The sequence below is a fragment of the Caretta caretta genome, chromosome 10, assembly GCF_965140235.1.
Source record: "Caretta caretta isolate rCarCar2 chromosome 10, rCarCar1.hap1, whole genome shotgun sequence".
NCBI classification, from domain to species: Eukaryota; Metazoa; Chordata; order Testudines; family Cheloniidae; genus Caretta; species Caretta caretta.
In genome coordinates, this window is record NC_134215.1 from 69,966,369 (window position 1) to 69,990,712 (window position 24,344).

At 51.1% G+C, this 24,344-nt stretch overlaps 1 protein-coding gene across 3 annotated transcripts in view; it reads left to right on the forward strand.

Moving 5' to 3' along the window:
- The first annotated feature begins 394 nt into the window (after positions 1-394).
- Positions 395-24,344, forward strand: part of RHCG (Rh family C glycoprotein) — a 39,588-nt gene continuing 15,638 nt past the window's right edge. Inside the window, exon 1 of one of the 3 annotated variants that reach the window (XM_048867112.2) lies at positions 395-497. Coding sequence is in view for 2 of the 3 variants with exons in the window: in XM_048867110.1 (XP_048723067.1) it covers positions 19,662-19,848 (187 nt within the window). In the remaining variant the exon portion in view is untranslated. Of the gene's footprint in view, positions 498-19,551; positions 19,849-24,344 lie in introns of those variants that run through there. The other 2 variants (XM_048867110.1, XM_048867111.2) reach the window with 2 other exon arrangements.

Consider the following 24,344-nt stretch of genomic DNA (forward strand, 5'->3'; position numbering starts at 1 on the left):
TGTCGCCCCGCGGACTCGCTGCCACCTGCCCCTCTCAAGGTGCCACCACCGCCATTGCAATCCTTTTTTGCCCCGATCCAACTGCTCGCGCGCTCATCTTCCCCCTGCTCCCATTGGCTCCCGGCTGCCCCGACCCCGCTTCTCCAATTGGGCCGAATCCCCTCAAGCCCTGCCCTCTCGCGATGTTTGTGTGACCCCCCCCCCCGTCCCTCCCTCACAGGCTTCTGATTGGCTCCTGCTGAACAGGCTCCGGGCGGAAGTACCCGGGCGGCGCAGTCTCCTCAGGAGTCCCTATTCCACTCCCAGTTGATAGGTCCGACGGAAGGGATTCTGGCTGCGATTGGCGGTCATCCGTGACGTACAGGGTCAGCCTGTGGGAGAGAACCACTGATTGGCTGGTGCCCTGAGTTTAAAATTTAAAGGCTGGAATGAGAGGAAGCGCGAGGATGGTAAATAGAGGGATGGAGGTGATGACGTCATCGCTGGGCAATGATGAGGTAATTGCTAGGGTCTTCTATGCCCTCTCTAGGGCGTCACTGCTGCCTGGCCGGGCGACCACGTGGTGTCTGCCCTCCCCCTTCACACCCTAGCTGCCATCGCAGCAAGGATGCTGCCACCCGCTCATTGGTCTCTGAAACGCTGGTTTCATTGTGATGTCACTGTGGTGGTATCCATCACTGGAGCGTCAGAGGCTTCCTTGCTCTCCAGTGAAACAGCCCCTTGGGTCAGGGCTCCTGCTGCCCAGCCCCCTGGGGAACGCTGACAGCGCCCCTCCGTGACCCCACATTCAGGACTGCCAATTGTTTAACTCCACAAGCCCAAACACCCTTGCCCCACTCCCTCTCTGAGGCCCTGCTCCCACTTGCTCCGTTCCCCCTCCCTCTGCACTCGCTCATTTTCACTGGGCTGGTGATGGCTGGGGAGAGGGTCCCTTTTTGACCGGGGGTTTGGTTGAAAATTGGACACCTGGCAACCCTAGGTTGGGGTGTGGGAGGGGTTGTGGGCTCTAAGAGGGAGTTTGGGTGGAGGCTCTGGGCTGGGCCAAGGGGTTGGGGGGTGGGCTCTGGGAGGAGAGTTTGGGTGTGGACTCTGGGCTGGGGTTGGGGTATGGGAGAGGGTGCGGGCTCTGGGAGGGAGTTTGGGTACAGGAGGGGGTCAGGGGTGTGGGCTCTGGGAGGGAATTTGGCTGTGGGGTTCTGAGCTGGGGTAAGGGGTTGGGATGTGGGAGAGGGTGAGGGGTGCAGGCTATGGGAGGGAGCTTGGGCGCAGGAGCAGGTGAGGGGTGCAGGCTCTGGCTGAGCAGCACTTACCTTGGGCAGCTCCCTGTTGGTCGTGCAGCAGGGCTAAGGAAGGCTCCCGGAAGCGGCTGGCACGGCCCTGTGGCACCTAAGGGGTGTGGCCAGTGGGCTCTGCAGTGCCCCTGCCTGCAGGAACCGCCTCCGCAGCTCACATTGGTTGCTGTTCTCAGCCAATAGGAGCTGCGGAGTGAGTGCTCAGGGCTGGGGCAGCATGCGGAGGCCCTCTGCCCCCCAGGGGCCACAGAGACATGCCAGTTGCTTCTGGGAGCAGGTGTGGAGTCAGGAAGCCTGCCTTAGCCCAGCTGCACTGCCGGACTTTTAGTGCCTAAAATCTCCTGTTTTGGCTTCAGTAGCCTCCGGGAGATAGAGCCTGATTCCGGGAGACTCCCGATGAAGCCAGGAAGGTTGGCAACCCTAGTCACATTTGAGGATGAGTCCCCTGAACTGGTTGAAGGGTTGCCAACCCTCCAGGATTGTCATGGAGTCACCAGGAATTAAAGATGAATATTTAAATATTGTATCATGATGAATCCCTGAGCAATACATCCAGCCAAAATTGGTAACCCTGGAAGTGTTGCCAACCTTCATGATTTTTATCTCAAATCTTGCAATATTTGGTGGAGAAAAGCTTGAAAATGTGACCCCTAAAAGCTCAGACTCCAGGAGGCAAATTAAAAGAATCCTGCATTTAATATTTTTGAAATCTTGTGTTTTTTAAAATTATTTTATGATTTTTGGGGCCTGACTCCTGACTTTTGGACACTTGGGATCAGCAGTGATGCAGTTCATGTGAAGTGGGTTAGGGTTTCAAAGACTAACACTCCGGCGTCATGGCGGAGGTCTTTCAATTTTTTTAAAAATCAAAAGCAAACAAAACATAACAGCCAGAAACAATAACCACAGACTAGTACAATGAGATGAAAAATGGAGATAACCTGAACTCCCAATGTGGGTGTGGGGGGAGCGAGGATTATGCTGCCTCTTAGTGGACATCTGTCAGTAGCCACCAATTCTTATTCTCCATGGCTTTGTGATCTCATGGTCATTTGTTCTCAGAACAGTTCCTTCAGCAGGGCTCTGTTTGGCTGCTGAGGTGGATCCATCACCTGCAATGTGTGTTTGCTGTGCCGTATGTTATTCCTGGTCAGTGGCTGGGGTGGATGTATGTTACTTCTGTCAGCAGGATTCTGGATTTCCTCAACAGAGCACTAGCTTTCTCCTTGGTTTTGTTTAGATGCTTCTGTTCTATAGGCATGGCTCTCAGGGTAACTATGATGAATGACTTTGGTTTGGATGGTGTAGCTCTTACTTTGGCAGAAGATTGCCAGCAGCTTTCTGTTTAGAATCTAACATTCTCCCCTAGCAGGGATGGAGGCTTGGCATTCATGTCATGGTGTTTCTGCTACTCTAGTTTCTTGGCATATAGCTTTTTTGTAACTACTTCAGGGTTAATTGTCCTTGGCTCAGGAAGCTTCTTAGATGTTGGCCTTTTTTTTTTTGCTTTGTTCTTCTGCCCATGACTGTCTGAACGATCAAGCATTTTGAGGTGTGCTGAGCTATTCTAGCAATGCTAAGTGTGTATTCCTTGAATCTGCTGGGCTGTTTGAATCAAGTTCTTTGGTATTTGTACTGACTTTTCTACTAATCCAGTCCTGATCTTCAGAACCCTCTGCTAATCTAGTTCCAGGCCCTCCACTTTTCTCCCCCTGTACTTCCTCTAGACCTGTAGAACCACCTGCTGGTCCAGGCATGTTCCCTCACTCTCCCATGGTTCTTATGGTCTCAGTAGCAGAATTTATTTTAGCCCTACAGTTTGCTGCTAAGATTTGGGGATCATAACAGCCTATACAGGCATGAGAACCCAAGAGCCACAGTCCCCTCTCCCAGTTGCTAGATATTTGACTTTCTAGAGAGAGGCACCAGCAAATTCTGGATTGCTCTGTATTGTCTGTGATTTTACTGCTTTTCTCACTACGCGGTTTTCTTCCCACTCTTGCACCCCTATCCCTGCTTTGTTGTTTTCTCTCCTTATACGCCCTTTGCCTTTCACCTTACATGGCTACTTTAAACATACACATGTTCCCCACTAGAGGTCACTACACACCCAAAAATCAGACCTTGGGTCTTGTGCATAGAGGTGACTTTTTCCATCACTCCAGTCCTCACAGTTTCATGTGGAGGCCTGGCTCCTGTGTTGTTAATGAACAAGGAAATAATCTACTACTCCATCTCCACTGACACATGTTGAGGAGGGAAAGGGGCTGGGAATAAAGAAGTCCTGCTCAACTACTCTAAAGATCCTGCCAAGGGGGAGGAATTGGGTCTAGTGGGGGGTAACCTGTTGGGGTTAGCATGGTGGGGAGAGCAGCCACTTCCTAGAGCTCACCCTCAGATATCTGATGGATGGCCAGGTCTCCTGGGATAGTGTCTGACAGTGCTGACCCCAGGCAGCTCTAAGGAAATGGGACCTGAATGGGGGTGCTGAGTCCAAGTGCATGGGATGCTGGTAGGGAGGGGGAATTGAGCTGGAGGGGACAATGCACAGTGGGAAGTGGAGTCAGGGGAGGGAGCATGGACTGCAGTGGAGGAAGGAGGAACAGAGCTTGAGGAGGCATCATATTAGCTGAACAGAGCCAGGGTAAATGGGATAATTAGTGAGGAGGATGAATGCAGCCAGAAGAAACAGTATACTGGAGAAATTGGGGGGGGGGGTTCCTCCGGGGGAGGGGTACAAATGAATGGACTCACGGAGGGAAGGAGCTGGAAGGGCTGAGATATGGGGGTGGGAGGAATGAGGCCAGGAATGGAATGTAAAGGATGGGAAATGAGGGTGAAGGGGAACCAGAGAGGGTAGAATAGTCCAGTGTAATATCTATACACTGTGGCCTGATCACAGCTGCCCTCCCGCTTCCTCCACTGTAGTCCACCCTCCCTCCCCTGACTCCACTCCCCACTGTATGCTGCGCCATCTAGCTCCATTGCTCCTCCCCCCGGCATCCCACGTGAGACCCTGCCTGCCTCGATCTGGAGAGTAAGATTTAGGTTCAGTCCAGGTACTGATGGTTCTTCTCAGTGGAGAAACACAGAGGGGCTGGGAGGTGTGTCGGGGAGGAGGTGCAGACTGGAGCCACCTGCATATCTATGCCATGCTTCTCTCCAGAGCTTGCACACCCCAGTTTAAACCGGTGTCCTCAGCAACCAGTTGTATTTATAGAGCAACAGAGATAAGTGTGCAGTAAACTGCCCAATCAGTTTTATTGTCTATGGAAGCAGGTGCTTTTAATGGTCCAGAACCAGGAGTTGGTCCAGTCAGGGGCTAAGAAGAAACTACCAGCCAGAAGTAACTCAGGGACACCCAATCTCAATTAGCCTTCTGCATGTAGCAAAGTGGCTCTCTAGAGAGGCTCATCCCTCCTGTGATATATGACATCTGCTATTAGACCATGGAATATATCAGATATTACATAGCATGGAACTGGGTATTCAGGGCTTTCTGAGTTCAGCCAGAGAGGAGTGATCTGATCCATGCGATCAGGTCCGAATGGCTGCTGTCTGATTTGCACTGGCAGAAATGACTGTACAAGGTGCAGGGCAATGGAGAGCCAGGCCCACTGTCTGTATTTGGGGCAAAACACTTCACCTTTCTGTACCTCAGTGTCCTGCTCTGAAAAATGAGGCGGTAATAATGAGGGGTGAGATGATTCCCGAATTTGGATCTTGTTCAGTGTGCTGATACATTGATTCACAATCCCCCTTCCATCGAACGGTCAGATAATAAAGTAACGTGGCAGAACAAATGGATGCCTCCGAATGCCTCCTCACCCCCGCACCAGACCCTTGAACAGCCTTGTCATTGGAGGGTATTGGCTGTCGGGCCCTTCACCCCACCCATATTCAGTCACTTTGATGGGCTGGAGGCCGAAGGAGGTCCCCCCAGCCCCATGATATCTTTTTGGTGGAATGGGTCTGCCCAGTAGGCTGCCCACGACTGACTGTCCACCATGGAGTGGTGTCCTGGGGATGAACCAGGCTTGCAGCTGGAAGCTAGTTAGATGCAGCTGAGCCCTTTAAAAGAAGGGGGTGTTGCACTCAGGAATGTGACCCATTGCTAGCTGCAGAGAGGCCACTAACAGGTACAGCTGAAACGCTTTGTCCATGGCTAACGTTGCAGTTGAACCGTGTTTATCACCAGAGCAGCTGTGCCGCCTGTTGGCATCTGTTGTCAGCAATGGCTTCTTTTCCTAGGGAAGACAGGGGCAGGGGGGTGGGCTGACCAGAAGCCAGGCCAGTGAGCCCTGGGGAACCTAGGGGCTGTCCTGTTTGATTTGTACTTCTGGGGGGAGGATTGAGTGTCTTGTGTTTTCTGCTGCATGGGTGTCAGTTTGGGCTAAAGCAGAATCTCTGAAATAAACCAAGTCCGGTGAGGGTGACTTGTATTCAAACCTGAGCTTTCAGTGAATCTTCCCAGGCTCTCAGCTGAGCCAAGATTGAGTGCCATTGGCTGGCCATGGTATAGCCCCTTCTGCTCTTAGCAGCTGTGGGCTCCACCACCCCTCCTTCCACTGTTTGGTCTTCAGTGGGATGTTGTGTTTGGCCTCTCAAAGGCCAGCACTTACTTTCTCTTAATAAAACCTCACCCCCACAGCGGGTAGCAGAATCCCTCCCTGTACCAACTGCCACTCGCCCATGGGAACACCAGATGGTTCCTGTCTAGCAAAGGTGCCCTGTGTGCATTTAGCAGGCTTCCCTCCAGGCCGATCCTGTCCCAGCAGCTCAAGAAGGGCACTTAGCGAGGTGTGACCAAGACCTGCCTTATCAGGGATTGCTTGAGGACAAAAAACAAGCTGAGCCCAGCACAGTTTCTCATGGATGTCTCCTTGAAAGATGCTGTTTGCAAACTCCCTGGATTGATTGCCAGAGTCCACAGCTGCTAATATGGCCTCCAGAGCAAGGGCTGCTCCAGCAGAGTTGTCCCGCTGGAGTGCGTCACTGAAGCCTCTTTACTCCTCTCATGTTGATCGCTTTAACGTCTCCTGCCTAGCTTCCCTCACTGACATTGCCCCTCCTTCGGTCCGCACAAAGCATAGCCATCATGATCATCTCCCTTGGCCACTCACCTGACCACATCCCTCCCTCTTTGAATCCCCCTTCTCCAAGTTCAAGCTGTTTGTCCTCACCTGGCCCTCCCAGCTTAACTGTGCGTGAATTTTACAGCCTGAGCCAACTCCCAAAGAAACCAGTTGAAAGACTCCCATTGACTTCACAAGGAGATGGAGCTGGCCCTTGGTGAGGCACCTGCTCTGCCAGTGATGCCAGATGGGACTGCCTGCTCGTCTGCTTCTCCCACAACTTTGTCTATGCCTCTTTCATGCTGCCCCCTATGAGACGCTCACCCTTTCCATGCTAGTCTGTAAGGATACTGCCCTTTCCTCTTTACAGGTGCTCCTCAAGATCCATGTGCAGTGCTTAATTTGTGCCAGGGCTGAGCCCTGCCACCTCTAGGCGTGGCACTTCATAGCCCCCCGGCACCTGCTGCATCAGTTATGAATGTAAAAAAATTGCTTGAGCCCCGGCACCTCTTTCATTACAATTAAGCACTGACCTTGGGTTATGCAGAACCGACAGGAAATGAGCCACCTTTGAAGGCAGGGCAAAGATCAAATCATCGCTCACTGAGCAATTGAATAACATCCTTGGGGTCACCTCCTACTTCTTCTCCCACCACTCCATGCTCTCATCACCCCTCCCCACATCCTCCTGATAGCATCAGGTCATCAAATTCATGTGTAGGGATCATTCCTTTGATCCATAGTAGGATGCACCTTGTGACACTTTTGGTAGTAAATAATAATCATAGGTGGCTCCTGACACCAGATGAGAGCATGAGGGGATACTAACTCCTGCTCACAGAGAGCATTCAGCATTCACCCCTGCTGTACTGGACTGAATGGAGCTGTGCCCACCTATATCATGGCCACATTTGGTCCCATGTCTTGATGCCCAAAGGCCAGTTCTAGTGGGTGCTGCTGGGTTTTCTCCTGTGCTCATTCAGGCTTTGGAGTGTGGGGTCAGGATGAACAAGAGGGTCTTGGATGTTTTCAAAGGCAGGAAATAAGTAATCAACCCCATCCCTTGTGAGTGTGACTGAGCTCCAGGAAGAGAACTGGGGCATTGGGCGAGTGCAGGGGTTAACTAAACTGCCTTGGCACTACGATTCCAGAGATTGCCCTCTCCTGACCGGGTGAAGATTGTGTTACTACATCCCTGGTTCACTGACACCCTGTTCACACCCTGGCCCCCAGAGCCAGGCAGATGCAACAATCAGGTTCTGAGAAGGGGAATTCCCACAAGGGGTCATTCAGCACCATCTTCCTGTGAAGGGATTTGAGCAGCCTCCACTCACGTCTTACTAAAACACACTGGGCCAAATTAATCCCTGGTGTAAATCCAATGATGTCTCTGGAGTTATGCCTAGGAAGGATTTGCTCCACTGCTCATGCCGACCCTATCTTCTTCCTCATCTGCCCTTGTGTTCTTGCTCAGAGAAGATTCAGATCTTGGCTGCATTTACCTCATTCTCCTCATTCCAGCAGATCCCAGGAAGCTATCAGAAGTTAATTAAAGTAGAAATGAGAACTAAACAGGGCAAGGGCTGCACAGGCAGGAATGCCACCAGCACCCTGAGCCAGGGCTGCCCCGGCTCACTCAAGGGCCGGGGATGCCTCTAGCTGATTCAGGGCCAGGGCTGCCTGCACAGGGATGCCCCTGGCTGCCTTGGAGACAGGACTGCCAGGGCAGGGATGTGCTTTGGGGACATGGATGTGGCTGCTTAGGCAGAGATGCCCCGGCTTCCCCTGGGACCAAGGCTGCAGCTGCCTGGGCAGGGATCCCCCAGGTGCATCAGGCATCTGCTCGGACATTGTGTTTCCAGTTCTCACGTTCCAAAGTGCTTTGCAAGGCCCCAGCCTGGTCTCCATTGTTGGCTGGTGCAGGAAGTTCCAGTCACTTGCATGAGCAGCAAATTCACCCCAAACATGGTAAACAAAAGACAGGCCTTGTTCTCCGGAGCCTGCAGCCCTGCAGGGCCGTGCCCTCCCGGCTCACTGACACCTGTCTGCAAGGTGCATCAGGACGTGGCTCGCCACATCCCCTCCGAACACGAGCAGCCTGCTGCCACATTGACCCCAGAAGGTACGCTCTGTCAGTGCAGCACCCTCCTGCAATTCACTGCAAGGGGATGAGCTGAGACAGCTCACCGCCAACCAAAGAGCCTCTTTCCTCCCCTGCCTCCTTGGGGATTCTACCCACTGAATCCAGGCAAACGGGGAGGGGTTCTGTCTTCTTTTTAAAATACTTAATGCTCATAAAAGCGAGGCACTGAGAGATCCAGCTGTGGCCAGGCATGGTGCAGACACCCCCTTACTCAGCTCTGCCAGTGAACCTCGGGCCTGACCTGCAGCACCCTCTGCCATTCCTGTCCTGTTTCTCCTGAGCAGAAATGACCAATATTTCCAAACTGTGAGGTAGGGCCGTGCCATGGACCAATGTCTGCCAGAGTCACCCAGCTGATTTCCCCATTAGATCTATGGCAAATTCTGACTTGAGGAGTCCTTCAGCTGGCCATTGGGAAGTTTAGACTTGAAATTAGACAAAGGTTTCTAACCATCAGAGGACTGAACTTTTGGAATAGCCTTCCAAGGGAATCAGTGAGGGCAAAAGACCTATCTGGCTTCAAGATTAAACTCGATAAGTTTATGGAGGAGATGGTATGATGGGATAACATGATTTTAGTAATTATTTGATCTTTAAATATTCAGGGTAAATAGGCCCAATGGCCTGTGATGGGATGTTAGATGGGGTGGGATCTGCGTTACTACAGAAAATTCTTTCCTGGGTATCTGGCTGGTGAATCTTGCCCATATGCTCAGGGTTTAGCTGATCGCCATATGTGGGGTCAGGAAGGAATTTTCCTCCAGGGCAGATTGGAAGAGGCCCTGGAGGTTTTTTGCCTTCCTCTGTAACATGGGGCACGGGTCACTTGCTGGAGGATTCTCTGCTCCTTGAAGTCTTTAAACCACGATTTGAGGACTTCAATAGCTCGGACATAGGTGAGAGGTTTTTCGCAGGAGTGGGTGGGTGAGATTCTGTGTCCTGCGTTGTGCAGGAGGTCGGACTAGATGATCATAATGGTCCCTTCTGACCTTAGTATCTATGAACTGTCTGAGCCCTTCCCTCCTGCCCTGGAATCATAAATAAATACCAGATTTTTCCCCTCAAGGGATTACTGTCCTCCCAGGGGTCAGCAAACTGCCTCGTGGTGTATTGATTTATCCCTAGGCGGTCACAGAGGAATGTGTGCTAAGACCTCTAGGGCAATGGCTCAGCCCTGAGCAGAGAGCATGGTGATATTCTGCAGCAGGAACCCACACCTTTTAGCACCTTATTACCACCTCAGTAACTTCCCCAACCCTAGCTGCTATGCTGCCATAAAAAGCCTAATACAGTATTGTGACACTGGCAGACCAGGTGCCAGCTCATGCCAAGGTCCCCATGCCTCAAGAGAACCCTGACAAATAACACGGCTGGAGTCAGTCTGGCTCACCTGGGTGTTAATATTGTAAAAATAGGAATTAGAATTATAAGAATGTGTGTAGTGTTTAGACTTTATTGAATGCTTGTGAGTTGCTGCCTGCGTTAATCTCACTTATAGCATCTGTATCCCATATTGTAAGGTAATATTTGAGTGTTTGCATTGTAAGTCTTTGTGACTATGTAAATCACCAGACAGGGGAGAGACATTAACTAGTGTGAACTGCTGATCTCCAACAGAAGGTGTTACATCCTGCCCAACAGGAAAGGTCAAGACCCCAGATGGAGTAGTGTGGAATGTTAAAGAGAACAAAAGACTTCATTGTTTACTCTCCCCAAACCATGAAGAGCAGTCTTGCAAGTGATTTCCTCCCATCTTGCGGCTCCAAGCAGAGCTGGGGAAGGGAATAAAAACTCCTAGCAAGGAGGAACGGTATCTTTATGCTGCTTGCACTCTGAGGGGCCAGGATTACTAGGCATATGCAAAAGATCCCCAGTGCTTAGCCTGGGTTAGCCAAAGGACATATAGAGCTTGCTTATCATAGAAGCTTCTATTACTTTTCAAAACTTAAGATTGGAATTCATTTGTGTGTATATATGTTTAACTGCTTTAACCTTGTAATTAACTCTCATATTTCCTTTTCCTAGTTGTTAAATCTTTAGCTAGTTTATTATAGGATTCGCTAGAAGCGTTGTCTTTGGTGTAAGAGTTAAGGAGCAATTGACCTGGGGTAAGTGACTGGTCCTTTGAGACTGGGAGTAACCCATGGAAAAGAAGCCCTTGAGGAATTCCACCATGATTTCAACAATTTCCATCCCACCACCAACCTCAGCCTGGTCCAGTCCACACAAGAGATCCACTTCCTGGACACTACAGTGCTAATAAACAATGGCCACATAAACACCACCCTATACCGGAAACCTACTGACCGCTATTCCTACCTGCATGCCTCCAGCTTTCACCCTGACCACACCACACGATCCATCGTCTACAGCCAAGCTCTGCGATACAACCGCATTTGCTCCAACCCCTCAGACAGAGACAAACACCTACAAGATCTCTGTCAAGCTTTCTTACAACTACAATACCCACCTGCAGAAGTAAAGAAACAGATTGATAGAGCCAGAAGAGTTCCCAGAAGTTACCTACTACAGGACAGGCCTAACAAAGAAAATAACAGAACGCCACTAGCGGTCACCTTCAGCCCCCAACTAAAACCCCTCCAACGCATTATTAAGGATCTACAACCTATCCTGAAGGATGACCCAACACTCTCACAAGTCTTGGGAGACAGGCCAGTCCTTGCCTACAGACAGCCCCGCAACCTGAAGCAAATACTCACCAACAACCACATACCACACAACAGAACCACTAACCCAGGAACTTATCCTTGCAACAAAGCCCGTTGCCAATTGTGCCCACATATCTATTCAGGGGGCACCATCACAGGGCCTAATAACATCAGCCACACTATCAGAGGCTCGTTCACCTGCACATCCACCAATGTGATATATGCCATCATGTGCCAGCAATGCCCCTCTGCCAGGTACATTGGTCAAACTGGACAGTCTCTACGTAAAAGAATAAATGGACACAAATCAGATGTCAAGAATTATAACATTCATAAACCAGTCGGAGAACACTTCAATCTCTCTGGTCACGCAATCACAGACATGAAGGTCGCTATCTTAAAACAAAAAAACTTCAAATCCAGACTCCAGCGAGAAACTGCTGAATTGGAATTCATTTGCAAATTGGATACTATTAATTTAGGCTTAAATAGAGACTGGGAGTGGCTAAGTCATTATGCAAGGTAGCCTGTTTCCTCTTGTTTTTTCCTACCCCCCCCCCCCCAGATGTTCTGGTTTAACTTGGATTTAAACTTGGAGAGTGGTCAGTTTAGATGAGCTATTACCAGCAGGAGAGTGAGTTTGTGTGTGTATGGGGGTGGGGGGGATGTGAGAAAACCTGGATCTATGCAGGAAATAGCCCGACTTGATTATGTAAAGAGTTGTCACTTTGGATGGGCTAGCACCAGCAGGAGAGTGAATTTGTGTGGGGGGGTGGAGGGTGAGAAAACCTGATTTGTGCTGGAAATGGCCCACCTGTTGATCACTTTAGATAAGCTATTACCAGCAGGACAGTGGGGTGGGAGGAGGTATTGTTTCATATTCTCTGTGTGTATATAAAGTCTGCTGCAGTTTCCACGGTAAACATCTGATGAAGTGAGCTGTAGCTCACGAAAGCTCATGCTCAAATAAATTGGTTAGTCTCTAAGGTGCCACAAGTACTCCTTTTCTTTTTGTGAATACAGACTAACACGGCTGTTCCTCTGAAACCTGAATATTGCTGTGATTTTTGGTGTAAGGGGCCATTTATCACAAAGCCAGGTTTACCTGGGTGATGAGACTGATCAGAGTATCCAAGGGGACTGTCTGTGAGTCTCTATTTAGGCTGTTATAGAACCTGAGGAGTTTACACTTGATAAGTGGTTGGTGAAATCTAAGAATAGAACTCACAACCAATTTGGGATTTGGTACTCATGCTCTTGAGTCACTGCAGAGAGCTTTACACATGTGTAGAGCGGTGGGAGGGTCCCATGACAAGTGTCCCCTTCAGAGATGGAGCTGTCCCAACAGATGTGGCCAGCTAGGTCTGGGAGAGGTGGGAGGCTGCTGTCAGGGAAGAAGCTATTTAGGAACTCCCATGCTGCTGGCCGACAGCAGCTGATAATAGCGGTGAACTCCTAGCCAGTGACAGAATGACTACCTGGAGAGGGGGACTCTGATCAGGCCCATGGATTCCAAGAGGCTGTCTGGTCAACCCCTACTCCTCAGTACCCCCTCCCAGCTGTGGCACTGCACAACCTCTCCTCTTTGGGACAGTTCAAGCTCTGTGGCACTTAACAATGCTGCTCCTGTTTCAGCCGCTCCAGCAGCACTGTTCCCAGGGCTAGAAGCCTGAAAGTGGCTGCTAAAGGAACAGTCTCCCCATAGGGGCTTTTCAGGTGAGAGTGGGAGCATGTGTGCAGAGGAGTCATTGGAGCATGCAGGCTCTGACTGGACTCTGGTGGCAAAGCACTGATCTGCAGGCTGATAAGGTGGGAATGCTGAGCAGTGCAGCAAGGTGAGACTATCAGGCCAGTGGAAAAGACATTACCTTGTGCCCCATGCTCCCATAATGGGAGCTCTGTGCTTAAACAGCTGGTGAGGAAGGGGGAGGCAGGGTGGAAAGAGAGGGGGTCAGTAAATGAAGCTGTTATGATCCATGCGTTCCAGAGTAGTAGTATTTGTAGGGTCTAGGGAGGGAGCTAGTGCCTTTGTCTCTCTGGCCTTTCGCACGGATCTAATGATCTTTGTAGGGGTAGAGAGCATCTCAGGGTCGTTTTCAGAGGATGCTGTTATTCAATCAGGCTCTGAACTGAAAACCTCTGTAAAGTGTCTGGCCAAAGATGTTTGGTTCGAAGCCCTGGAGATGAGCTGAGATGACCTAGTGCGTCATGCCTTCCACTTCAGGGTCGCTGGGTTCAAATGTGGATTGGGGCACATTTGAAATGAGTGTGTTGGGTTTCAGTGCAGGAGGTGGGATGGCAGCATGGGGAGCCCAGGACTAGAATAATCGGGTATTTGAGGTCAGGACAGAGGAGCAGCAGCCCAGCTGTGGTGGTGGGGGGAACCCAGGACTGAAATGTCAAGAAGTTCTGTAGGACAAGGTTGATCCCTGATAAATCCAACCATAATTGCCCAAATGGCTTCCTTCAGCCTAGCTCCCATCACACACAGCACTACAGACTAGCACACAGACTCAGGACTGATGCATATAATGGCACAGGCCCCTGTGACACACACTCATCAGTGTGAAAAGCAGTTGCCACTTCTAATTACACAAGTCCAGCCCTGCAAAATGAAGCAGAAATGAAAAGGGCAATGAATGGAATGAACCGTTTCCCCCCCTGAAACCCAGTTCCCCTTGGGCCTTTACATGGAGATGATCTGCCATGCCAGCCCTGTTAAATGCTTTCCTTCCAGCTGCCCTGTAATTAGCTGAAGTTTTATGGTACACTCTTGGGGGCAGGGACTGCCTTTTTGTTCTGTGTTTGTACAGCGCCTAGCACAACAGATTCCTGGTCCGTGACTGGGCACTACTGCAGTACACATAATAATAAATGCTCTCCATAAAAGCTCCACTCAACCCCCTGCCCAGAAGAATAAGTGGGGCATTGGGGCTTTCTGGGCAGGAGCCAGGCCCTAAAGAAGCTTTGCAGAGCCTGTTCACTCCCCACCGGGAGCCTCCCAACCCTGCCCTGTTCCCAGCACCCTGATGGGACTGAGGAGGTGGATTAGGACATGTGGACTGTGAGAAAATTTCACTTCACTTTCTTCTGTTACTTATAGTTTCTTATACTTACTTACTTCTTACTTATAGTGGGGACAAGGAGAGGCACCCATGGGCCCTAAGCCAAACCCATGAGGCTTAGGTGCAATCACACTGATTTCCCTTTCCCTACACACATGTGCAGCTCTTTCTTCCAAGTTCTTATAGTAACTGCAATGGGCAAAATTTGCCCTTGGGGTAAACCAGTGGATGTAGCTAGACTTGTGCCAGGGAAGAATTTGGCTCAGAATCCATAGTTAGCCAATGACCAACACTTCTGGTCCAGCTGGTGTGAGGTTGACACTGGAGGTTATGGAAGTGAGATGGTGCCAGCGTATGCCTTACAGCACCTAGGGTGGTATCACAGAGGAATGTCCCAGTCTCGCTTCCAGGGCAGGAGAGGGCTGGCAGGGGTCAGGGAAGCCTAGCACTGGGTGCCAGTGCCCCCCCCCCCCCCACTCAGAGACTGACACCTTCGGGCACCGAAGGAGCCCAGTTCTCTGCAAAAATGCCTCGCCACTTGCGTCCCATGTAAAGCAGGCTAACTCCATAGTATGCCAATGCTGGTGGCTGGCAAACAATTGATGACTATGGCTGTCGTTCTATGCCAAGTCTGCTGCAGTTTCCACGGTATGCATCCGATGAAGTGAGCTGTAGCTCACGAAAGCTCATGCTCAAATAAATCGGTTAGTCTCTAAGGTGCCACAAGTACTCCTTTTCTTTTTGCGAATACAGACTAACACGGCTGTTACTCTGAAACCAGGATAATGATGATTCTATAGCACTGCCTGTATCAGCTAATCTTCCCAGCGACTCTCTGAAGAGCCGAGCCAATAGCATCATTACCAGAGGCAGTGGCATGGTCCCCAGGATGCAGGCCTTTCCCCAGTGAGCTAGAGATCCAGCTTTGCAGAATCGATATACAAAAGCAATTCTGGCCTACCCTGCTAGAGGGCAGTCACGCACGCACACCATGCCTCCCAGCAGCATAGCCAGCTATGACAGGACTCCTTGTGTTACAAGATTCTCCCTTGAACCCTGCACGCTCATTTATCAGAGACCTTCTAGAAGTCACTTTGGCAGCAGAAGAAAACATCTGGACTGGGCTGCAGGGCAAAGGGCTGGTTTCCCCATATCTCTGACAGGGGGCATAACAATCCTACAGACCAGTGCTCATTCCCTTAGCTAATACAGGGAGCAGGAGCCTGCCAGGACTGGCTGCGGGGGACATCAAGAAGGGATCTGAACTCTGTCTGGATCATGGCCCAGGTCATGCCCTGCACTGGAGCTGCAGGTATGCATGTCGCTCAGGCGTGCAAATGCAACCAGAGTCACATGGAGGTATTAGGGGTAGGACTCTGAACAGCCTTCCAGGGAGTGCCAGGTCCTCAGGGCAACTAAGCTTGTCCTCCAAAGATCCTCCTTCGGGGAAGATGCTTGGCCTTTGGTGGGAATCTGCAAGGACAAACGCAGTCTCTACATGCATGTTGTGATCTGGGCACTGGAGTAAGCCAAGACAAATGCTGCTAGCTGTAGCATTCCAAGAGGCTACTCCACCCCCAGGCTAACTAGACAGACTCCCTGGGACAGCAAGTGGCAGGTACACCTCAGTACCATAGCCAGGAGTCAGGGTGGTATAGTCAGATGGGGAACAGAGAACCATGTCAACTGCAGTCCAGAACACAATGTGCTGGGTTATCTGCCTGGATGCCAGTGCCTCTCATTCACAGGTCCTACCTGATGCAGGATGGCCCCTACCACAGGTGGGACATGCACAGCCCTGGAGGAAGGAGCTGTGATCAGATATACAAGCTTGCTTTGCTCTTTCTCCCTTATGAGAAATACTCCAACAGTGTATGGCACAATCTGGAACACTGCAGTGAGCTGTTGTGTTAGGAGAGCTTTTTGCAATAATGGTATCATGTGTTAATGGCCTCACAATGCATGCAGGACCTATCTTAGGGGATTGTTTAGGATGGATGGTGCTATCAAGCCCTCAGGACAGAGCCATACTCTCTCAGGCTAGATTGGCAGTCTAGAAGCAGGCAATAAGGTTAATAGCTGTCCTTTATTTTGAAGATTTGGAGCCAAATGCAACAGTGATGAAAAGAGCTGGCATAATTAAGCATCTTGTAGGAGCGAATCAGGGTGTCAGGTGCTAGGACCCCGCACAGAGATGAAGAGCCTCTTTGCTGACTCACTTGGAAGCCAGATCAGCTGTGTCTAATTAGCTCAACCTCAGGAGTTTAAAGGGTTCCTTTAGCCAGACAAGCTATTTATTGGATCAGTGTCTGTTGGTGAGAGAGATAAGCTTTTGAGGTACACAGAGTTCTTGTTCAGGTCTGGGAAACTTTAAATGTCAAAGCTCAATACAAGGTGGAACAGTCCCTCAAAATATGAGTTAACTACTTATGCCAAACAATCCCTTCAAGGTGAAGGGGCCTGTTAACAGCACTCCAATCATAAGGTGGAAAGGAAGGGGGAAGCAGCTTGGAGGAGTTCTTAGTGGGTTTTAGATTGTTGTAATAAGCCTTAAATCCAGTGTCTCTATTCAGTCCATGATATTTAGTGTCTAGAAAAGTTACCAATTTAAGGTCTGAGGCTCAACTTTTGAAAGTGTTGTGCAGGATGAGGACTGATAGTTCAGACATGGAGTGATCGCTTTTTGAAAAGTGTTCACCCACAACTGATGTGATGTTTTTGTCTTTTGTCATTTTCCTGTGTGAGTTCATTAGAGAGCGTAGTGAGCCACCAGCGAGCAGGATGTTAGGGGGCTTATTCCTTCACCCACTCACTTCCCTGGTCCTTCTCGCATGAACAGAGAGCAACAATACCCAAAGTCCAAAGGTGCAAACAATTTGATGTTTATTGGGGTGAACTTCCAGCAAGCATGATTCCAGTTTCCTTCCTTAGTGTCCCCCTTCCCAGCTCTGACACCACAGAGCTTTGCCTGTGTCCCTGTTCCCATTTCCCCCCCTTAGCAAAACATTATTCCAATTTCCCCACCCACACACTTCCTGATTGACTGCAGACTATATAGTAAAACTTGAGTTCTGCTTAGCTATACCTTAACCAATCATTTTCCTGAAATTAAACTAACCAATCCTAACATATTGTAACATGATTATGTAACCAATTATATCCCACCACCTTAATTAGTTTACACCCAGCAAAATTAATTATACAGCAGACAGAAACAATCACAGAAGCAGAGACCATGCAAACAAACAATAGCAAAGTGGAAACTATAATGACAAAACAATACAGAAGTGAGGATTTCACATCCCAGCTATTGATAAGTGAGTTCTTGCCAGACAGGATTCTATCAAACTAAGTTTTCTTTTACATTTTCTAGGCACTTCCCTTTCTCTGGAGGCGATAGGCATTCTCAGGACAGGATTATATTCCTAACAGCCCAATGGCACCTTATTTCAATGTGACTAGTTTGGAATGTGAGGATGTGACTGTTCGCTTCCCAGCTTATGGCTGTCTCTGCTGCTTAGCCAAAGGCCTTAGCCTAAGCACAGGGCCTCAGACTGTCACAGTAAGAAAAGGCCCTTACACCAGCAGACAGTGATTTTGATTCTTTTTTATACCTCTATAACTAGCTAAGTGATAAGAATACACCTAAATTCTTAGAGTATAGGCCTTTACAGACAGGTCTGAATATCTATATCCTAACACAGGGGTTCTCATGGGGGTGTCTGTGGCAGGGGAGTGAGGAGGCGAGCGGTGGCGGGGGGGGGGGGAGTGGCAGGTGGGGGAATGAGGAGGGACGCTGCCTGGCCACGGAATAAGGAGGCATGTGGCAAGCCAGCAGCAGGGTAAGGAGGCAGATGTGGGGGTCTGGCTGCAAGTGGGGGAGTGAGGAGGTGAGCAGGAGTTCCCGTGGCGGCAGGGGGGTGTCTGTGGCAGGGGAGTGAGGAGGCGAGCGGTGGGTGAGAGGAAGCAAGCAGCAGGTGGGAGACTGAGGAGGGATGCAAGAGGTGGGTGGGGGGTGAGGAGGTGAGCAGCAGTCACATGGACAGCGGGTGGAGACCCCTTTGGGAAGGCTAGCCACTGACTCCCCCGGCAGCTGGAGCCCTGGCCCCCCTGCGGTTGGAGCCACAAGCTCCCCGTCAGGAAAAACCCTGAGCACCACGCCCCCAGCCTGGCTGGAGGAGCCCCTGGTTGGCTGAAGCCCCGAGTGACACACACCCCGGACCAGAGGAGCCCCTGACTGGCTGAAGCCGGAGCACACCCACCCCACGGCCAGCCTGAGCCCCGCCACCTACCTGGAGGAGCCCCGGGGCCAGCTGCAGCCACAGCCATGCCTCCCCTCCTCTCCCAGACCCAAGCCACCCAGATATGTTTTTCATTACTATTGGGACTTCTATTATGTCAAAGCTTTTTAAAATTTACTTCAGAATTGTTGTACAACCACTTTTACCAAAAAAGCAAAAGAAACAATAATAAAAAAAGACAAAAACATGCAAAGCACCTTATTTGTGTTTCTAATCTGTTAGGTCCAGTAAAGAATAGGGATAACTGTGCATTATTTTTATTATTGAGTCTGGGAAAAAAAAAAAACCCAAAACCTTACATAAATCAATTACAATGATTTGGATATATATATGTGCATATTACTTTGTTAATTTACGAAAAATAAATACTTTTAGGAAAAAGCATCAGTGCAGCCACAAGCAAGAGTTGGTGGCTGCACTCTGAGGTCAGCAAAAAATTTGTTGAGAACCCCTGGCCTAGTGGTTAGAGTAGGGAGGGATTCAGGACTCCTGGGTTCTATTTCAGATTCCAGGAGGGAAGAGTGATCGAGTGGTTAGAGCAAGGGATATGAGGCTCAGGACTCCCTGGCTGTATTCCTGACCCTTGGAGGGGAGCATATCCAGTGGCTACTGTGTGGAGCTGGGGTTCAGGACTCCTTGGTTCTATTCCTGCCTCTTGAAGGACATTGGGGTCTAGTGGCTAGAGTAAGGGAGTGGGGGGATCAAGAGTCCTGGGTTCTGTTCCCTGCTCTGCAGCCAATTCACTATGTGACGGTTGCCCCTTTTTGTGCCTTGGTTTCCCCATCTGTAAAGCTGGGATAAGTATAATCCTCTTAGGTAGGTTTGAGCTCCTCAGAGAAGGTGCTGGAGATGTGCCTCCATGCTCCCAACCCCCCTTCTTGTGGCTGGAAGCAGAGAGAGTTAAAATCTATTAAACTTGCCATGAACTGAAATATGAGCCTGCCCCAGGCAGCTGTGAGGACTGACAGCTCCCAGCACCATGCCCCACATCGCCAGACTTGTATAAATGGACTGAGTCTCCCCAGGCATCAGGACTGGGGCTCGTGCTGTCTAGGTGCATGGACCCCCTCCACCCCAGCGGGTTCTCTGGGATCTGAGCGGGTGAGCTGGTCTGGGATGGTGAAGAACACATACATGCGCTGGCGGCTGCCGCTCATCTGCCTCCTCTGGGAGATCGCTATGATCATCCTCTTTGGGGTCTTTGTGCGTTTTGACCCCGAAGCCGATGCGCATTGGAAGGAGGAGTGGCACCAGAAGAACCTCACCAGTGACATAGAGAATGATTTCTACTTCAGGTATCCATGTGAGTACAGCTGGCAAACACCAGCCCCTGCACTGGTAAATGCCAGACCCCCCCACAGGCCAGCCAGGAGGAAGGCGAATGAGACAAATGTCACTGAAGTTCTGGGGCTCGTGAAAGTCCGAGACAAGCAGCCCCAGGATTGTGAAGGCAGGTGCTGCGGGAACTTCCCCCGGAAGCTCTGCTCATGCACCTCCATCCCAGCCTGCAGTACCCCTGGCTATTGCTGCCCTGAGCCCTCCCATTGCCCCTGCCCCCCCAGCTCTGCCCAATCTTGCTCTACATCTCCCTGTTCTATCCCAGTATTAGGTTCCCCAGAACAGCCCTCCCAGAGCACCTCACTCCTGACCTGCAGCTCCCCCCACCCTCATCCCAGTCCTGGGCTGCCCACCCAGCTCTGCCAGTGCACCTCAGTCCTGACCTGCAGCTACCCCACCCCTGCTGCCCCAGCCCTATCTCCTTCCAGCTGTGCAGATGTATTTCATCCCTCTCCTGCAGCAAAGACTGAACTTCTTGTGAAACTATGTCAGACTGGCTGGTTTAGGGATTTAGATACTTGCCTGCTAGAGACCAGGTGGGACTGAGCTCATTTCACAGTCCCATTAGTCTGTATTACCTGCAGACATGGGGGGTGGATGGGGGAAAGCAACTGAAGGGCTAAAGGAATGTGGGAATGTTGTATCTACTGCTGGGATCCTTGAGTCTAAGCCTAGGGCCCCCCTGCTTAACAGGCTGTAGGACAGGGATCGGCAACCTTTGGCCCACGGCCTGCCAGGGTAAACCCCCTAGTTGTTTACCTGCCCCATCCACAGGTTCGGCCAATCGCGGCTCCCACTGGCCGCAGTTTGCTGTCCCAGGCCAATGGGGGCTGCGGGAAGCAGCGGCCAGCACATCCCTTGGCCTGCGCCGCTTCCCGCAGCCCCCATTGGCCTGGAGTGGCAAACCACGGCCAGTGGGAGCCGTGACTGGCCGAACGTGTGGACACAGCAGGTGAACAAACCGGCAGGCCGCGTGCCAAAGGTTGCCGATCCCTGCTGTAGGACATCAGAATGCTCTCTGCTTGTCCAGTGAAACACACTAAGGAGAAGAGGAGGAAACTGTGTATGAGTCCATAGCAGTTGGGATGTGGTATGTGGGACGCAGAGTTAATATTCTCTAGCCTGTCCCTGCTGTTCCAGCTCTGTGAGGACGCGTATAGGCCGAGATGCACACCCCTAGAGGTGTCTGCATTCACCTGCTGCTTTATGTATATAGTTTGAGAAGTACCTGGGGGTCCTTTGGGAGGAAAGGTGCTGGTGGCTGTTACCTTGCCAAGCAGCACACATGCTTGTGGCTTCTCCCCTCCCCCCAGCACATCTAGCCCAGGAGAAAGCACATGGCTGCTTTCAGTCCTTGCTTCATACAGTCCTGCCACCAGATTTAAAGGATGGCTGTGGTGATTCCCTGCCTCTGGTGAGTCACCCCTTCTGGCCTCAGCCCCATCATTCCTGCCAGAGAGGACTTATCACATCTTCCTAAGGAGCAGCCCTTTTGCCCAGAAACTGGGCTGGTTACACCAAAGGTGCATAGCCTCCCACAAACTCTTCCGGCCCTGTGACTGAAGCACTTTGCCATGCCAGTGCCATGTTTCCTATGCTCTGTAGGACCAGGGGATAAACTTTCCTCCATCCTGCAGGCTTCTGTGTGCTGCCACCTCCCATGGGCTGTGCTGGATAAAGCATTTCTGCTCGTATGGAGGAATGAATCGCTCAATTCGCCAGCCCTTTCCTCAGCCCAGGACATGACCCTGCTCCACAGAGCTGAGTGGGGATGGGTGTGACAGCAGCTCGCTGACCAGCAGGCCAGATCCAGAGCATCCTCCCTGGAGGAGATGAGGGTGCAAAGATACAACACCTGGTCTCCCCTCCCCATCTCTGACTCCATTTTCCTCTAGCTGTCACTCACCTCTAGCTGCCATGAGAGCCCCTCGCCCAGGAGCAGCCCTGACCTCCTCATTTGCGGTGGAGGGAGGAAGGCTGTTTTTCCCAGAGCTCAGTGCCGTGGACAGCTGGCTCAAGGGAGAGGCTGGCATCCTGGGCAAGCAGCAGCAAACACCTGTGTGGCTCAGTGCTCACCAAGCTGGGTAGCATGAGGAAGTGCTGTGCCACCCAGAGTAAATAAACAGGTGCTGAATGAAGGGCTGATGTACTTAATGCTGGCTGCTTCGCCCTGAGCTCAGCTGAGGGCAGGGGGACACGTTCTGAGAGATGACTGACGGGGCCACAATAATGACTCATGGGTGTAACATAGAAGTTTGATCTGCCTGCAGTGTCTTCGAGGCATTCCCTTGCCTTGCACAGGGCAGGCAGAGACAACATCTGAGGGGCTCAGGACTTTGCTGTTAACACCCTTGCTTGGATTTCCTGAGCAAAATGCTTCACTTTGCTAAACCAGGAGCTAACAGTGAGTGGCCCAGTCCCGACAGCTCGTCGTGCTCCGAAGCAGCAGTGCTTTGCTCTTTGACAAAGCCTCGCTCCCGCTACTTAAATGGCTGCAACCTAGCATATGCTGCAATAATGTATCCTCTTTTACAGCTAGCCAATAGGAACGAGCTCGATTTCACTCATGCACACCTAGGGTGGGACGCCTTAGCCCCTGACTAGCCAGTTTAAAATACAGCGTGGTAGCACCGATGGGCAGAGTGGTTGTGGGTGGGAGGCTGACCAGCTGTGGGGGATGGAAAGCCAAAGAGTGAGGCGGGCAGCAGGGAGGGTGGCAGGAGCTGATGGGGGTGGAAATAGGAGCTGACACAGGGAGGATCTAAAACATTGTATAAAATGGCCAGATGGTGGGTGCTGTGTGCACAGAACCTCACGGCTTGGCGGAGATGCCCTGGCACTTGCAGCAGGGGGCTGTCAGCTGGGATAGACACAGCTGCGTTAGGACTGCAATGGAAAAGGGTGCAGAGTAGGCAGGTGGTGAGGTCTTCCCTAGTCAAGGAGCATTTATCAGTGTCACGTTCACATCCAGCCCCGAGAGCTTTCGGCAAACTCTAAGCTGATACACCAGCACCAGGTGAGGACTCTGCCGCTGTGTCCCCTAAGGAGCCCCGTACCTCAGGGCGTGTTTGGGGTGGTGCCTGGTACAAATGGATCTCCGTGGAAACCTTTGAGCAGATTCAGGTGTTAGGAGTTCAAAATAATACTGTAGGGGGTGGACATGGTGATACAAGTGGTGTCCTAGGGGCCTCCTTTCCTTAGATGAGAAGGTTTCAATTGTTCTGGGTTTAGCTGGCATCAGAAGATTAGTGGGGGCGGGTGAGATGCCTTCTCTCCCCAGCAATAGGTAACCAAAGCCAGTTTCCTGTGCTGTCCACCTGAGTATAGCACTGGGAGCAGTGCCAAATGCCACCAGCCAGCCAGCAGTGCTTCTGGGGGCAGCACTCCCAGGAGTGGGACATGCAGTTCTTTCAGGGATAGGGGGAGGGACTGTGCTCCTGAACACAGAGTGTGACAGACACCAGCCTTTGGGTCACCTGAGGAGGGGAGAGCACGCACCTCTCATAGCAAGGCAGCTGGGGGATGAGCCGTTTCTCTGGAACAAACCAGCTGTGGTGTATAGTGGGGGAAGGGAAGGAGGCAGGTATGTGGAGGGTGAACTGGGTGCATGAGGACAGGGGGAGGCAGTAGCATCTGCAACCAGAAAAAGCCGACTCCTGCAAGCTCTGTTGTTAGGAAATTCCAGCTGAGAGAACACAGTACAATACAGGGCCAGGACTCCAGGTCACCCATCCCTGTTTGGCACAAGATCAGCGAGACGTCAAAGGCAAATGAAAATTACTTTGGTGTTTGAGCAAGTCACAGGGGAGAGGACAAGATCTTCCAAGGCCTGCAGGCAACTCTGGGTATTTCAGTGAAACAAAGGGAAAAGGACCCCTTGGTGGGAGTGTGCAATATAGTCATTACAGTTGCAGTAAGTGTGACAAACTGCAGCTGACCTTGAGGATTTCGGATACAAATCCCTCAAAGAGGCTTGCAGGTCCCAACCCAAGGAAGTATCTCAAGCTGGCAGTTTCCTCGTTAGGTTGTGTCCTTATCAACAAGTGCATGCAAGATTCATGTTAAGTTCATGAGTGCCACCGACCCAATGCCCATGGAGCAACGCCCATGCCACACCAAGCTGGGAGGCGTGCAGGTGTCTGCCAGGGCGGGAGTGACGATGAGGCTGAGACTCCAAACTAGTGTCGCCTTGTGTAATAAACTGGATGTGCCTTGGAGGCCAAAGGCTATGCCACTGATTAACCCCTTCTAGGTTTGTCTTGTCCCAAGCTAGGGCAAAGGGGACGCAAAATACCTGCCATTCTCAGATGGGGAGGCCTAGCTTCCTAGGGAAACTCGCCTGGATTGCTGATCCCATCCTGGTGTCTGAGTCCTCCCTGGCTCACAGCAGCTTCCCTGTGCACTCGGGCCATTGTCTCATGTGCAAACAGGGATCATTTAGCTGGCTGACCCCTTTACAAC